The sequence below is a fragment of the Bufo gargarizans genome, chromosome 2, assembly GCF_014858855.1.
Source record: "Bufo gargarizans isolate SCDJY-AF-19 chromosome 2, ASM1485885v1, whole genome shotgun sequence".
In the NCBI taxonomy this organism is placed as follows: Eukaryota; Metazoa; Chordata; class Amphibia; order Anura; family Bufonidae; genus Bufo; species Bufo gargarizans.
In genome coordinates this window covers 345,594,741-345,612,395 of record NC_058081.1, presented here as the reverse complement: position 1 = coordinate 345,612,395, position 17,655 = coordinate 345,594,741, and the positions used below count along the sequence as shown (strand labels likewise).

The window sequence follows — 17,655 nt, the reverse complement described above, 5'->3', positions numbered from 1 at the left end:
TAAGACAACCCCTTTAATAGATTGCCCAGATCAGCTCATTACATCACAACTTGCATTCTGTGTCCTGTTCGTTAGCCTTTGCGTCATTGCATTAAAAGCTATGTACACTTTCATAGGCATTTTTTTTTTATGATTGCATGTTACTCATTTTTGGCAAAAAATATATTTTTCAGTTGGTCTTCATTAAGAATATTGAGCCGTTCTGTCACAAAGGAATAACTGTTTTTCTAACTGTGTGACTGGTACTTTAACTTTCATTTTGTGTTGGTCATCTAATAACCCTCATCTCTAAATTACTAGGAGGTCATGAACTAGGGTTGCCACCCGTACGGGAATGACCCGGACAGTCCGGGTTTGTAATTTTGTAATTCAAATAAGTTTGAATCCTGTGCCCGGGTCTGAGAAAGGCTTGTACCTGGGCACAGGATTCAAACTGCAGACTTGCACACCTGGCAGCTGGCGGTGAGCGGCGGCGGCCGATGAGGTGTCAGCAGTGGGGACGGTCAGCTGTCACTGCGGGCGATCAGCTGTGATTCTAGCGCAGGGCGGCACTGTCTTCAGACACTCCCTCCCTCCTTTAAATGTTTTATTTTACTATTGTTCCTCCTTGTGTTTCCTTTTACCCTACTGTCCTCTCTGATATCCTGTCTGCTTGGCCCGTTCCTCAGTTACAGCTTGCACTCCACAGCTGGACCCACTTCCGGCCTGTGGAACGCAACTTCCGGTCCCAATGCATTCCACCCGTGTTCGGGTTTGGCTTGAATAAAAGGTGGCAACCATATCATGAACACTTATTTAAGCCACATTCATATCAGTAAGATAAGGACTGAGCTATAATGAATGTTTATAAGGGCAGTGAGCAGAGATTAGGAGTCTGTCTGCTCCTGGTCTGACGGAAAAAATGAAAATCCAAAGGATACAGAAAAAAGGATGCCATATTTTTAATAAAGACCAATAAAAAAATAAAAATTTGGGCTCAAAATGAGTACAATGCAATAACAAAAAGTTGCCCCCAAAGGTGTACATAGCCTTTAATTCTGGTGCATATTTAGCAAAAATGGTGTAAAGGAAAACTGGCTTAAGGCTACTTTCACACTGGCGTTTCTGGGTCCGCTTGTGAGATCCGTTTCAGGGCTCTCACAAGCGGCCCAAAACGGATCAGTTCAGCCCAAATGCATTCTGAATGGCTAAGGATCCGTTCAGAATGCATCAGTTTGGCTGCGTTTGGTTTCCGTTCCGCTTTTGAGGTGGCACCAAACGCTGCTTGCAGCGTTTTGGTGTCCGTCTGACGATGCAGAGCCAAACGGATCCTTCCTGAATTACAATGTCAATGGGGACAGATCCATTTTAACTGACACAATATGGTGCAATTGAAAATGGATCCGTCCCCCATTGACTTTCAATGTAAGGCCTCATGCACACGACAGTATTTTTTCACGGTCCGCAAAAACGGGGTCCGTAGGTCCGTGATCCATGACCGTTTTTTCGTCCGTGGGTCTTCGTTGATTTTTGGAGGATCCACGGACATGAAAAAAAAGTTGTTTTGGTGTCCGCCTGGCCGTGCGGAGCCAAACGGATCCGTCCTGAATTACAATGCAAGTCAATGGGGACGGATCCGTTTGACGTTGACACAATATGGTGCCATTTCAAACGGATCCGTCCCCATTGACTTTCAATGTAAAGTCTGGAGTCCCTTTTATACCATCGGATCGGAGTTTTCTCCAATCCGATGGTATATTTTAACTTGAAGCGTCCCCATCACCATGGGAATGCCTCTGTTAGAATATACTGTCGGATATGAGTTAGATCGTGAAAACTCATTTCCGACAGTATATTCTAACACAGAGGCGTTCCCATGGTGATGGGGACGCTTCTAGTTAGAATATACTACAAACTGTGTACATCACTGCCCCCTGCTGCCTGGCAGCACCCGATCTCTTACAGGGGGCCGTGATCAGCACAATTAACCCCTCAGGTGCCGCACCTGAAGGGGTTAATTGTACTATCATATCCCCCTGTAAGAGATCAGGGCTGCCAGGCAGCAGGGGGCAGACCCCCCCCCCCCCTCCCCAGTTTGAATATCATTGGTGGCCAGTGCGGCCCCCCCCCCTCCCTCCCTCTATTGTAATAATAGGTTGGTGGCACAGTGTGCGGCCTCCCCCAGCCCCCCCTCCCTCCCTCTATTGTAATAATAGGTTGGTGGCACCGTGTGCGGCCTCCCCCAGCCCCCCCTCCCTCCCTCTATTGTAATAATTCGTTGCTGGCACAGTGTGCGCCCCCAATCGGCCCTGGTTGCCATGGTTACTTAGCAATAGTACAATAGTAGAAGATTCATACTTACCTGGGAGCTGCGATGTCTGTGTCTGGCCGGGAGCTCCTCCTACTGGTAAGTGACAGTTCATTTAGCAATGCGCCGCACAGACCTGTCACTTACCAGTAGGTGGAGCTCCCGGCCGGACACAAACATCGCAGCAGCCAGCAGGTAAGTATGAATCTTCTACTATTATACTATTGCTAAGTAACCATGGCAACCAGGACTGCAGTAGCATCCTGGTTGCCATGGTTACCGATCGGAGCCCCAGCGATTAAACTGGGACTCCGATCGGAACTCCTTGTACACAAAGTCTTGTACACATTTTGTAGTGTATTCTAACTAGAAGCGTCCCCATCACCATGGGAACGCCTCTATGTTAGAATATACTGTCGGATATGAGTTTTCACGAAGTGAAAACTTAGATCTGAAAAAGCTTTTATGCAGACAGATTTTTGGATCCGTCTGTATGAAAGTAACCTACGGCCACGGATCACAGACACGGATGCCAATCTTGTGTGCATCCGCGTTCTTTCACGGACACATTGACTTGAATGGGTCCGTGAACCGTTGTCCGTCAAAAAAATAGGACAGGTCATATTTTTTTGACGGACAGGATACACGGATCACGGTCTCGACTACAAAACGGAGCATTTTCCGATTTTTCCACAGACCCATTGAAAGTCAATGGGTCCGCGAAAAAAAACGGCACAACGGTCGTGTGCATGAGGCCTAAGTAAGGACAGATCCGTTTTGACTTTTTTTTTTTCAAAAAATAATGCAAACGGATCAGTTCTGAACTGATACAAGCGTTTGCATTATCGGTGCGGATCCATCTGTGCAGATACAAGATGGATCTGCACCGAACGCAGGTGTGAAAGTAGCCTAAATTGCCCATATCAACCAATCATGTCCCATCTCAGGAACTTTTAAAAATGATAGTTGGAATCTGATTGGTTGCTATGGGCAACTAAGCCAGTTCTCCTTTACACCATTTTTAATAAATCTCCCTCACCGATCCATTTTTGCTCAATGTAGGTCCTGTCATAACTGTTTAATTGGGTTCAAATCTGGACTTTGATTGTTTTTTATTTTGTCTTTTGGATTATTGTGTGTATCCCATTTTTACATTTAGATGACCAACTCGTTCACATATGCTCTGTGAACTCCGGCAGTCGGTTCTGGTAGAGGAAAAGACTGCTGGAATTCACTGTATCCAACGTATATGCCGACTTTCAGACTACATGCATTTTTTTGTCCGGCTGAAATCCGACATATATGCCAGAGAGTGGCCTGCTAGAATTCAAACCAGAGTAGCCTCATCCAGTTTCATAGGTACAAATCTGCTGACAGATGCCCTTTAGGGAATAGTGAGGCTGAGTTATCAGCATTGTCGAAACCCTTTGTTGCTTGTTACTTTTCATTCTGGTTAATCTTTCCTTTTCAATGATTCTTTTAATACTTAGGAATGGAAAAGTTTTAATGAAATCTGGGTATAGATTATAAAAAATAACATTTTATTTTAATAGACTATACAATAGTTGCTTTTGTATATGGGCAAAGGGATTAAATTCGGGATTGACCACAGAGCATACCATGCCTATTCATTTTATTTATGTGATGCAATAAAACCTTCTCACTGTTTTTCCATTGTACATTGACTAGGACTGTGTACTAGATTGTCAAAACTATACGTTTTTGTGTTCTGGGAAATATGTGCATTTGTGATGGGCGCTTTACTTTTGCGCTCTTCAAGCACTAGGTGGAGCCCTTTACTCTTCAATATCTGTAGCTTTTGATGTTACTGACACATGCAGAACAGGATCTTCAAGTGACAAATGCAGAAGATTACAAAAAAATGACGACTGAAATGTCTGTCCGCATAGTACAGAAATATCCTGCCTCATGTCTAATCTTCAGACATTAATTCTGTCCAGAACACAGGGTCCATGTTCTGCCAGTCATCGGGGTTATGTGGGATATGCTGCAGGGTGCACAACAGTCTTAAGTCCACCAGCATCAACGTTCTTCACAGCTATGCCGACACATGGTAGAAACTTTACAGCTTTCTATGCTTTGGAGTAGAGTAATACAGGGTGCTGTGCCCTTCTCTGAATGTCTGTGGTCTGTTTGCAGATTGATGACATTTGCATTCTATTTTGGGATATAGAGTGTATAGTTTATACAATTTAGGCTTTTTTTATTTTATTTTGTTATTTTTATGCCCCTAACTGTTTGACACTTTGTTTTGTATTATACATACAGTACCTTGTAAAAGTATTCCTTGACTTTTTTCGTATTTTGTTATTATTACAGCTTTAAATTCAATGTTTTGTTAATGTAAATTTTATGTGATGGATCAGAACACAATAGTCTAAGTTGGTGAAGTGAAATGAGAAGAATATATAAATCAAACTATTGTTTAGAAATAGAAAACAGAAAGTTGGCATGTGTGTATGTATTCACCCCTTTGTTAGGAAGCCCATAAAAAGATCTGGTGCAACCAACTACCTTCAGAAGTCACATAATTAGTGACATGATGTCCATCTATGTGCAATCTAAGTGTCACATCATCTGTCATTACATATACACACTTTTTTTTTTTTTTTATTAAACTTTTTGGCAATCAAAGAAAACGTTACTGGTGCAAACCCAACACATCACCCAAAGAACACCATCCCCACAGTGAGACATGGTGGTGGCAGCATCATGCTGAGGGGATGTTTTTCAGCAGCCGGGACTGGGAAACTGGTCAGAGTTGAGGGAAAGATGGATGGTGCTAAATACAGGGATATTCTAGAGCAAAACCTTTACCACTCTGTGCGTGATTTGAGGCTAGGGCGGGGGTTCCCCTTCCAGCAGGACAATGCCCCCAAACACACTGCTAAAGCAACACTTGAGTGGTTTAAGGGGAAACATGTAAATGTGTTGGAATGGCCTAGTCAAAGCCCAGATCTCAATCCAATAGAAAATCTGTGGTCAGACTTAAAGATTGCTGTTCACAAGAGCAAACCATCCAATTGGAAGGAGCTGGAGCAGTTTTGCAAGGAGAAATGGGCAAAAATCCCAGTGGTAAGATGTGGCAACTGCTCATAGAGACTTATCCAAAGTAACTTGGAGCTGTGATTGCCGCAAAAGATGGCTCTACAAAGTATTGACTTTAGGGGGGTGAATAGTTATACGCATTGGGTCAGATTTATCATTAGCTCAGGTCAGAATAATGGAGTGAAAAAGTCCCCCAAAAAGTCCCAAACGCTAAAACTGCGCACAAATCTGCTCTGCACTATGCTCGCCAGTTTTCTGAAAGTGGGCTTATTTTCTTATGTAAATGAATCTCTAGACAGATTTACTATTGGGACTATTTAAAAAGTCGCAATTCCACTCCAGTGAGGACCATGCTTATCTTATGAGACTTTTTAATAGAACATGCGACTTTTTCATAAAAACGTGCAAATTTTTTGTAAAGATGTGCGACTTTTGTAAAGCTGCTTACTGGCGGATAAACTGCTACCGTCAAAACACATTTATTACAGTCTTAAAGGGCTGATCATAAATCTGACTTAGCTAAAACTGACTTTATGGTTCAATTTGTTTTTATTGGAAACGATGTAAGCTTAGACATATGTAACATATGCAAGTTTCTGAATTACATGTCACATCAGCGTACAGATATAAATTAAACAATCCGCAATCAAAATGAAAGGATGGGGGGAAGGAAGACGAGACAAAGGAGCAGGGGGGAGGGAAGGGGAAGGGGGGGGGGGGGTGAAAAGATAGTGCCTAGTAGACCTGACAAGATTCTATTGCAGCCAGATTGAACAGAGTACGTTAAGTAATAGAGCCTGAGGTTAACCAACCCGAGAAACCCATCGAGGCGCGAAACTGATACCAGACCTCCCATTGTTTGGCGTGCGCCACTCCCAAGCCTTGGTCTTCCGCACCCAACTCTTCAAGGCGCGCCAGAGAATCCAAAGCCCCAACCCAGGTCACTCTGAGGAGAGTTTCTGTTGAACGCCAAACTCGAGGAATTATTTGGCGCATTGCTATGATAAAGAATCTGAGGACGCCTTTCTTGATCCCCTTAATTCTGCCCGAGTAAAAGAAAGAAGAGCTAACTGAGGAGAGATAGGCGTACAGACTTTGTATAAATGGTCATAGAGCGAGAGTACCTCACGCCAAAGTGTTGCTACCCCTGGGCATTCCCACCAGATGTGTAACATAGTGCCTCTAGAGTTCAAACACCTCCAACAAGTGTCCGGGACAGTGGGGTAAAATTGGCTAAGCTTGACCGGGGTCCTATACCACCTGGACCAGATCTTGTAATTGAGTTCCTGGATCTTACAGGAGATAGAGGACTTATGAGTGAACAGAAGGGATCTCTTCCATTGATCAGGTGTTAGGGTACATCCCAACTCAGATTCCCATGATTGCATCATTTTCTTAGTCGGAGCGGGGAATTCTTCCCGGTCGTCCCCGATCTCTCTCTCCCTAATTCAGAATAGCATATATGAGAGATATAGAATGCCTGGGAGCAGAAGTAGCTAGGCATAATTTCTCAAAGTCAGATAAGGATGATTTGAAGTTGCGTACCGGGTGCCAGAGATGCAGTGAAACTGCGCAGTTGTAAGTAGTGGAACCATCTCCCTAAAACGGACTTTAGCCATATGTGAAAGTGGCATGAGCTGTCAGAGTGATGATAAATCTGGCCTATTGACTTTTTCTGTTATTTTGTCCTATTTGTTGTTTGCTTCACAAAAAAAAAAAAAAAAAATCTTCAAAGTTGTGGGCATGTTCTGTAAATTATGATGCAAATCCTCACACAATCCATGTTAATTCCAGGATGTGAGGCACCAAAATACAAAAAATGTCAAGGCACTGTAATTCTTGTGGTTTATGACATTGCCGTACTGTTGCTGCTCTCTGATAAATTTTTAAGGGAAACAGTCATGACATATACAGACAGTAATATGCTGCCTTGGCATTTTGCTGGATGGGCTTCTAAAGATTTCACTCTCTGAAAAGTCCCTTGCAGTGAGGGAAAAACAGTAAAGGGGGGTTTACACTGGACAATGGAGCGGCCGATTGTCGAGAAGCGTTCCGTCCCAACGGTCGGCTTCTTGTTCAGTGAAGGGGACCGCTGAATTTACATGCATCGACCTTCTTCACAGTATGAGGACTGAGGACAAGGGTCCCCATACAGAATCATTGTTTCTGGGCAGCAGGTCACTGTTTAGACAGCACGATCTGCTGCCCAGAAACGATGATTGGTGGTGCCTGCATGAACGACAGGTTCACCCGATGAACAAGTGTTTTGCTTGTTCATTGGGTGATTGGTGGCACACTTAGATGGCCAGATTATTGGTAACGAGCGTGCAAAGGAATGGTTGTACCCAATAATCTGGACGATTTATTGGTTCATCGAAATCCACCTTTACTTATGAAGAGTCATGTGGACAGTCCTGGTCTCTTGCTTGATTGATGCCCTGCAGGATTCATTATTAAAAGTCATCTAAACTGAGGTTAAAAAATATAATACTTATGTCTTCTCACAGACACCCAAACGCTGGTGCATAATTGCATGTAAAAAAAACGCTTTAAAGGGGTTGTGCAGCACCAGTATATTGATGACCTATTCCCAGGATAGGTGATTAATGTCAAATTGTTATAATGACATACAGTTTCAAAGGTGTGGATCGGTGAGGGTCACAATGCTGAGAGACCCCCACCAATCGCTAAAACAAGGGGATATAAACTTTTCTTTCATTGCTGGAATAGGAAGTTTATAAGCCCAGCTTAGTCTGTCTTCAGCGGCAAGGGGTCACCCACAGCTTTTAGATTCATATCATCATGAGATGGGAACCATGCAGTAGCTGTGAAAGATAAAAATCAGGATGATCCGCTGCTATATCTGTGTGTTTTGCAGACATTTCTCCCAGAATAGTTGAGTATTAACATGAAATGCAATCTCTTCACGTCAAGTCTTTGCCTGTCCAGTTGCTCTTCCTGGATAGCGGAAGCATCTGTGCCAGATAACGGGAATATTACACCACGGTCAGCTGCCTCCCCACGTATTGTCTGCAAGGCTCATTGCAAATGTTGGGCTGTTTTTAGAAGGCCTTTGGATGCTCCTTTTCCCTGCCCTACTGCAAAATGACAAAATCTCAGTGTCAAATGACAGTCATGCTGCTTCTCTTTTTATAACTATTTTTCTAAATAGTTCAAAAAACGTCTTGACTTTTGATAAAAACCTCGACTAACAACAGTCAAATGTGTATAGCCTTTTAGAGAGTGTGTACGCTTTTGCACCAATTGCACCAATGGCTGAATAATAAGGGTAGGTTCAAATTGTGGAACAATAATCTGGATCTCACACCAAAATCTGTGTGAAATCCACCCCCCACTGGTTTGAATGGGTATTTATATGACCGAGTTGAATAGGGCTAGTTCAGACTGCAGATCCATGGCAGTTTGTAAAAAAAACTTTGATTAGGGAATCTGTCTCCATGATATTGGACTATTTTCTGTAGTAATACATGAATAGTACGGCACATAAGGGGTTCAGATCACAAATCTAGATTTTATGCCGCCCTCACCAAGCGTACTAACAGGGGGAGGAGTGTGGGCATTGCAAAGGTGAGGCCATCGGACCTGGCTTATTCAGTATTATTTATGCCAAAGCTGCTGTAAATGTAATTCATTCCAGGTGCCGGAGAGCCGGAGGAGGCAGGTAGGTTATCAGGGCTGTCCAGACCGCTGTGCCACGCTAACATAATGGAGAGGACTCCTTTGCTTGGCAGTCCTGACAATATATTTCAGCACAGCTTTGAGCAATTGAGTGATGGCAAGGGAACGGGGAAGTGGGAAAAAATAAATAAATGGAGGTACCATGCCAATAAAATATAAAGTAAAGTAATTGTAAAGCCCCTTTAAGACCTCTCGGAGATATTTTTGTTTGTCATTAAACCTCTTAGTTTTTATTCAGAAACCTGTTTTGTGTTCCAATTTTTTTTTAATTTTTTTTTTATGCATTCAAATGGATCCATTATAAAAATGTATATTAGTTTGCATCATTTTTTGGAACATATCCTGTTTCTCTATAAACTGATTCTATGCCTGAAACAAAAAAACATGTGGGGTCATTTATCAAACTGGTGTAAAGTAGAACTGACTTAGTTGCCCATAACAACCAATCAGATTCCACCTTTCATTTTTCACAGCTCCTTTGGAAAATGAAAAGTGGAATCTGATTGGTTTCCATGGGCAACTAAGCCAGTTCTACTTTACACCAGTTTGATAAATGACCCCAATGGTGTGAAAGAAAGCATCAGCTTTAGGGTCCATTCACACATCTGTGTGTGTTTTGCGGACCGCACATCGCTGGCACTTAATGGAAAATGCCTAATCTTGTCCGCAATTGCGGACAAGAATAGGGCATGTTCGCAATTCCGTTCCTGAAAAAAATAGGACCCGGAAGTGCAGATCCGCAATTCCGGATCCGGGCAGCACATAGTGCGGCCCCATAGAAATTAATGGATCCACAATTCCATTCCGCAAGATGCGGAACAGAATTGCGGACGTGTGAATGGAGCCTTATGCATCTCAGTATGTGGACATGCACGGGCAGACATTGATGGTGTATATTTCTGATCAGGTATTCACTAGGTTTTCATGATTTTGCAGCTCACAGATGTAGAGGACATAGTAATGTAAGGGACACTTGGATACATTTATCTTTACTATACTTTCTCTTGCAAATATGAAGAGTTGGTCACCATTACAGTTGAAACTTTTCTTGAATGTCTTGAGTAATTTCACACTATTTTTAATTGTCCTCAGATACATCTATACTCGGAAGCAAGTGTCGCACTTTTGCAGCTGAACAACCCCAAAGATTTACAAGAACTCAACATACAAGCAAAGAAGAATATGACTATAGAAGGGAAAGAGGTGACATTGAGTCCGGCTTACTTGCTCTGGGATCTTAGTGCTGTTAGCCAGGTATGCCATGCATCCTCTTCCTTGTGTTTCCCGGCTGGGTATTTATAAGTCTACCTTTCTGAGTTCTAAGAAAAAGTATTTGTTAATTGACAACTACCTCGAATGTAATTGGGGCCTAAAGGTCATGGCTCATTTTTCACGTCTGGGAAAGCCATACCTCTCAACAGCCATCCAGCTGGTGGTTGGAGATAAAGAAACACAACATAACTTGAACGCTTGGCTAAGCCCGAATGAAATATTCATAAATAGGGGGTCATATGAGCACTCAGCAAGTCATTTACCATATAGAAACTGCATGAAGCTTCCGAAATTGACAGCTCATGAGCTCAGGATATAAGACTGCAGCAAAGAATACAGCCAGATAACACTCGCTTAATTCTGTGGTGGCCATGCAATAAGTCTATTTATGAGGAAGCTTTTTACATGAGTACATCTCTGGAACTACTGTCCTATGGTTGGGTCTATATCTTGGAGAAATGTGACTGATTTACTTAATCAGGTTTAAGAGGACCTATCAGAAAAGAGTTACAGCACGGTGGCTTGCTGGTTAGCACTGGTTGCCTGGCAGGGCTGGGGTCCTGAGTTCGAATCTGACCAAGGAAAACATCTGCATGGAGTTTGTATGTTCTCCCCGTGTTTGCATGGGTTTCCTCTGGGTTCTCTGCTTTCCTCCGATACGCCACTCCACATACTGATAGGGAACATAGGTTGGTGTAAATATCTGTAAAACGCTGTGGAATATGTTGGCGCTATAGAAGTGCATAAATAAATAAGAATGAAGCTATGAGACTTTTCTCAAATGCAGGGATGTTCCTGGTTTGTAGCTGTTGGTAGCTAACAAAAGTGGTCCAAAGAAGGTCAACTGGTGACAGGGTCATGGGCAGCAAATGCTTAATGGGGACATGGGGAGTGAAGGCTAGCCCCACTGGTCTGATCTTGAAGAAGAGTGGCTGTAGCACAAATTGCTGAAAACATCATGCCATTTATTATAGAAAAGTGTCTGAGCACCATAGAATGCTGCATATAAGGCTGTGTAGCTATATATTTGTTAGAATGTCCATAGCTGAAGGCACCTGCAATAGGCATTTCAGCATCAAAATCCAACTATGCAGCATGGCCTGGTCTGATCAATCAGATTTTGTTCTTCATTATTTGGTGTCTGCATTGCTCAGCTGGGGAAGAGGGGTGGGTGTTACTTTGACACTTATCGCCTAACTAAACAGCATTGCAGACCAAGTACACCTCTTCATTGGAATTGTAGTCCCTGCTAGCAGTGGTCCCTTTTAGCAGGATAATATTGTTCAGGATAAAGAATATAAGGTGTTGACTTGGCCTCCAAATTCCCCAGATCTCAATCCAGTTGAGGGAAAAAGTCTGATCAATGAAAGCTCTATTTTGCTACTTACAGGATTTGAAGGATCTGCTGTTAGCGTCTTGGTGTCAGATACCACAGGACAGCTTGGGGAGTCCATGCTTTGATGGGTCAGAGCTGTCTTAGCTGCACAATCGGGTTAGAGCTGTTATGGCTGATTGCTATGTACATGCTACTAGCAAAACACATTTTCAAGAAGTTCTTTTAACTCCCATTGTTTTGAGTTGTTGATAGCCTTGGTTGTATGGCCATCTTTCTGATGAAAATGAGGGCTAAGACCCTCTAATTCTGAAGATCATGGCGTTGAAGCTGCTGGAAGCCTCAACTTTGTGGTTGTTCACTTCTGTGGACCTTTTCTGCAGACGCCCCATTGTGGCGGTAATCATACTTGCCTGTGTTCCATGCTTCTTTACCCCTCAAACACCGCATGTCTCAGGTCTCCCCGCATCAACATCTGGTTTGACACAGGTCACGTGGCTGCTGCAGCTGACATGTTACTGCTGAGACCGTTCATTGGCTGCAACTACCACGTGACCTGCGTTAAATTGGACGTTGACACAGGAAGACCCAAGATCTGTGGCACCTAAGAGAGAGTGATGGAATAGCGGGGATCATGCAAATAGAATTCCCACTGCAGATCTGGCCATGCTGAGGGTCCCTTTAATAGTTCAGACATTTCATATATGTTATACCACACCTATAAGAAGACACTCGTTCTTTGATTTTTCTATGTTACATTTGGCATTTCACTTTTTGTATGCTGGATATACATGTACAGTATATGTAAGACTATCCATGAGATGACTGTTACCTGACATAATGGTTGAAGAGTAGAAAGGTATCTAGATACCCTCAGGAATGGCTTTTCTGTGTCTTTTATAATGTCAAAGGCAAATATCTTTAACATGAGATAAATGTTTAAGTCTTCGTACTGTATATTTACTAAGCATCTCACTCCAGCACACAAGCCGGTAATCTAGATATATTTATCTTGGTAAGACTGTTTCGCTCCTTATTAGGTACAGTGGGTGCAGTGCTCTGGTACCCAGCCCATTTTCCCATTACTACCATGTGCATAGATGCTTCACGTGTCTATGACTTTATTTTTCTATATACTCTTCCGCCAGTAATTCTCTTTTAGCCTATGGCTTTAACAGTGTGAATGTGACAACCATGTGTCTTCAGACTTGAAACATAATGAGCACTGAATGACAGAGTAGACTGAGATGACGTATGCGTGGAACTTTACGACGTACCAGAACTGCAGCAGTGAAATCTCCCAGCCTAAAACATGTCTGTCTTGGTTTTATGGCTGTTTTGACTATTTGAATATTTTGGGGTTAATAAAAAACTGTATAATTCTGGTTCTGTATTACAAGGACCCATTAATTTAGCTACTGCAGCATTCAGACTGAATGTACCGAATTTTTCGCCCAATAAGACGCACCTAGGTTTTAGTGGAGAACAATAAAAATATTTTTCATTAGACCCCAATCAGACCCCCCAATGTTAAGATCCCAATGTGAATGACCCCCAATCAGACCTCAGATAAGAACCCCATGCCTCTCATATCAGCCCCCATGCCACAGAGCATATAAAATAAAGAGCCACAGCACAGTCGACAGCCGAGGACCACGAAGCGGTGAGTACAAAGCCTTCACCACTTCCCGGTCCCCTGGTACTAATGAGAGCTTCCATAATAGAAGAAATCATTAGTATTCGCCCTATAAGACACTGGGGCATTTTTCACCCTTTTGGGGGAAAAAATTTGTCTTATGGGGCAAAAAATAAGGTATATCTTTCAGTATCTATATGTATCTTTTTTGCTTTTTTTCCCATGATTTTGGTGGCATTAAAGGGGTTATCCCTTAAATTTTAAACTCTTTTTAAAACCGTTTACGCAATTATCTGAAGGGCTTTGTTGTGAGTGGGCAGCAGCTCATCAAGCTCCTGCATCTCCCAGGATGCATTGCAATTATTTATTGTTAACTCCTTCCTACCCTACACATAAAATCGCCCCTCACATATACCCTCAATACAGATGGTATATAGCTATAGCTATATATTTCTATAATTTTTAGTAAGGATGAATAAATGAAAGGTGTCTGGACCACTTCACTATGAGATCAGTATGCCAGAAATGACAGGAGGAAGTATGCAGGGAAGCTACTGAGCATGTTAGTCCACCTCTGAATGCAGGAGAAGGTGGACCAGAAAGATAAACAGCAGGGGGCGCTACCAGAGAGGAAAATGTAATGTACCTAAAAAAAAAAAATATTGCATTTATATAACAATAAGTCTTCATTTGAAATGCCCTATTCATTGCATAGTAAATGCCATTTGAATTCTGGAGTTTCACTTTAAATGTCTATACCATTGTGTGCCAGACAGATCCGCTGCAGTATTAGTGAGTCTTCTGTGGACCCTAGGGTTTTATTGCCTTTCTATAGTCATGTGTAACACAATGAAAAGTTGCAAACACTATGACCGAAATGATGTCTAGTACAACTGTTGGTATATATTTTTAATTCGAGGGGCTGTATACTTATTAATGTGTGCTGATACAACTGAGCGCTTATGTAACGGGAGTAATATAGTCATCCATGAACCATGAAATGACGAGGCCGTTTTCAGACATGGTATATTTACTGCAGATGTGCAGAGTAGATCCCACACTGCGAATCCACATCAAATGACAGTACAACATAAATGGGGTGGGGTTTTGAATGTAGCAGAAACCTTTTCGACCATTTCAATGTATAGTGGTGAAATTTCCAGCGAATCTGTAGAAACATTCATATGCAACACATGAGGATTTTGTTGTGGACAAGCCGTGGAAAACTTCTGCTATGTGTGGCTTTACCTTAACAACAAATTTAGTCCTCCAAGCAGTGGCAGAAATCATGGCAGACTCGGCATTCATGGCCTTTTATTTTTATTTTTAAAGCTTAAGCAAGATGAGGACATCTCAGCAAGTCGTTTTGAGGATAATGAAGAATTGCGATACTCCTTGAGATCTATAGAGAAACATGCTCCTTGGGTTCGTCATGTTTTCATTGTGACAAATGGCCAGATCCCATCCTGGCTGAACCTTGATAATCCACGTGTCACCATTGTAACTCACCAAGTAAGATTTGTCTTATTACTGTTTGCCATATACTCTGCTATTGAGACGAAATTCCATTCTGCCATTATTACATTCAAATATGTAAAGATTGTGGATGGAATATATTCCAGAAACTAGTCCATGCTGTTTTGCTGTAATGAGTTTTAGCGATATCTATTGTAGGGCTGCAACGAGTACTCGATTAAATTGAGTAATTCGACACACATCCTCGATGCAAATTGTTTGCATCGAGGATTAGTTTGTGTCACGTGACCATGGAGCGGGAGTGAAGCGCTTGCTATTACTTCTGCTCCGTGGTCTCCCTCTGGCCCGCAATGTGCTCGGAATACTCGCCCCCTGCTGGAAAGGCCTCTGTAGACACTCCACAGCACGTGCATGGTCCCTCGCTGCACTGACCTCCTGACGTACGCACGGCGTGACCTGACACGCTGTGTGACATCAGGCCCAGAGCAGGTGACATGGAGGGGGTGGGGGCACGACTAAGGCCGGGCGCTCGGAGTGCACAGCGTCATAGCAACCAATGACGCTGTGCACTCCGGGTGTCAGGAGGAGGGCAGGCTGAGATTTCACGGACCGTGCGTCCATGGTTTTACTGAAGTGTGGCCCAGCCACAGGACAGAGCTGATGGCAATGGGGGAATGGAGCTGATGGCACTGGGGGAACTGATGCATTTGGGCTGATCGCACAGGGGGGAACGAAGGGTGTTGGGGACTGATGGCAGGGAGTCTGAGTTTTTATAAAGGAAAACAGTCTATTAATTCATTATTTCTTATTAGATTAATCGTAAAAAAAAAAAAATAATCTGTAGCATACTCGATTGTTAAAATAATCGTTAGCTGCAGCCCTAATCTATTGTACAGTTCTTGTTGAAGTCAGTTTGTCTTGGTGACAGATATGAGACCTCTACAAATTAGTAAGGGAACCTGTCGGGAGCACCCAGGCTTACTAATTACAGACAGCTATGTTTTACCCTGAAGCGCTGCAGCCTTTCAGGGCAAACAGAATTTAAAAGGTGCAGGTAACGGGCAGAAGAGTCCCGAGGCAGGTCTCGGTCAGCTTCCGTTCTAGTTATGTATATGTAGAGACCTGTGAAGCAAGCCGAGCTGAGTTCCTCCCTCTGTAGCAAGCACTAATTTATTATTATTAATATTTATTATTAAAGCGCCATTCATTCCATGGTGCTGTACATATGAAAAGGGGTGCACATACATAATAAAACAGGTACAATAAGCATGAACAAGACGAGTTACAAACTGGTACAAAAGGAGAAAGGGCCCTACACACAAGGGCTTACAATCGGAAAAGTATGGAGGAAGGACACAGTAGGGGAGGGTAAAGCTGGTCATACAGGTATAGCGGCAGCAGGGTCACTGTAGGCTTGTCTGAAGGGGTGGGTTTTCAAGTTTCTCTTAAAGGTTTCCACTGTAGGGCTGAGAGTCTGATATGTTGGGGTACAGAGTTCCAGAGTATAGGGCAGTGGTGGTAAACCTATGGAACACGTGACAGAGGGGGCACTCAGAGCCCTCTGTGTGGGCCGTGCTTAGGGTTGCCACCTGTGCACTATTACTAATGAGCGCTTCCATTGTGGAGCGCTCATTAGTACAGCCTTTGTGCCCCTTTTCAGCTTTTGTTAAAAATGAATAAATAAAACTCATCTCATCCATTTGACCGTGCTGTGGGGAACACTCACTGCTCACTGGATGTGCAGGACAGGACCTGCACTCCAGCATGATGACGTTTCCCATTGACTGGAAGCAGCAGGACCTGCGAAATGTCATCACGCTGGAGTGTAGGTCTTGTCCTGTGCATCCAGTGAGCAGTGAGTGTTCACCGTGGAGCGATCAAATGGATGAGGTGAGGTTTTTTGTTTCTTTTTTTGCACAAGAAGAGAGGGGAAGGGGTAATTAATAATACTGTGGCCTCTGTAGGGTATTATTAATACTGGAAGCCACTAATGGAGAAAAAAATTATACTAGGAGGCTCTACTGGGGGCATTCATTTTTTAATAGGGGCCTTAATAATACTGGGGGCTACTATTTGGGAATTATTATTACTAGGGGCCACTAATGGGGCCCAGCACTCTCACTTTCCAAATAACACAGCATCCTATGTGTGGACATGAAGTCAGTTTCTCTATGTATTCCTATAGGAGCCTCAATGTCAGTCTAATAGCGAAACTGACACCCTAGCCTCTGTCAGTTGAAGATCAGTGTTGGTCACATAACACAGCTGAGGATCAGAAGGGAGGTTATAACTCACAAATACAGTCACTAGTAAGAAGAATACCTTCACTACACTTTATATCATGTACCTTTCTAACAGATCAGAGAATAAAAGTTTGTGTGGGAGTGTTTCATTAAGATAGGCTAGTGGTAAATGCAAAATATATGCAATAACTATTAGTGGTATATTACCAAAATAATAGCCAATTGAGTTAAAGTGTGTTTGTAAAAGTGTGCCAAGGATTGTAAAAGTGCTTGCTTTAAACACTAGACAATAATGTGTACAAAATCACATCAATGGATGGACAGACTTGCATGTTCCATCACTCACAACTTCTAGTTATTACTAGGCTCACCAGGAGAGATACTGTGTTCAAGTTTTATGTGATCTAGTTACCATTGAAGACAACCCTAATAGATATGCATCTTATACACTATAATAGGTAAGCATCACATATAGGATTATTAAAGGCAACCCACATCGTACAACAGATATAAAAGGATATGATGCCCAATATAAATGCCAACACCCTCAGATGGAATATCACAATGCCATTATGCAGATCAAGCAGTCAACCTGATATGATATATCACCACTGCATGGGTTGCAGTAGCTCAGGCCTAT

General features: G+C 42.7%; 1 protein-coding gene across 1 annotated transcript in view; it reads left to right on the top strand.

Moving 5' to 3' along the window:
* GNPTAB (N-acetylglucosamine-1-phosphate transferase subunits alpha and beta) overlaps positions 1–17,655 on the top strand; it is a 93,093-nt gene that overhangs the window by 44,766 nt on the left and 30,672 nt on the right. Inside the window, exons 8-9 of the mRNA XM_044280693.1 lie at positions 10,148–10,309; positions 14,629–14,808. Coding sequence (XP_044136628.1) covers positions 10,148–10,309; positions 14,629–14,808 — 342 coding nt within the window. The remainder of the gene's footprint in view (positions 1–10,147; positions 10,310–14,628; positions 14,809–17,655) is intronic.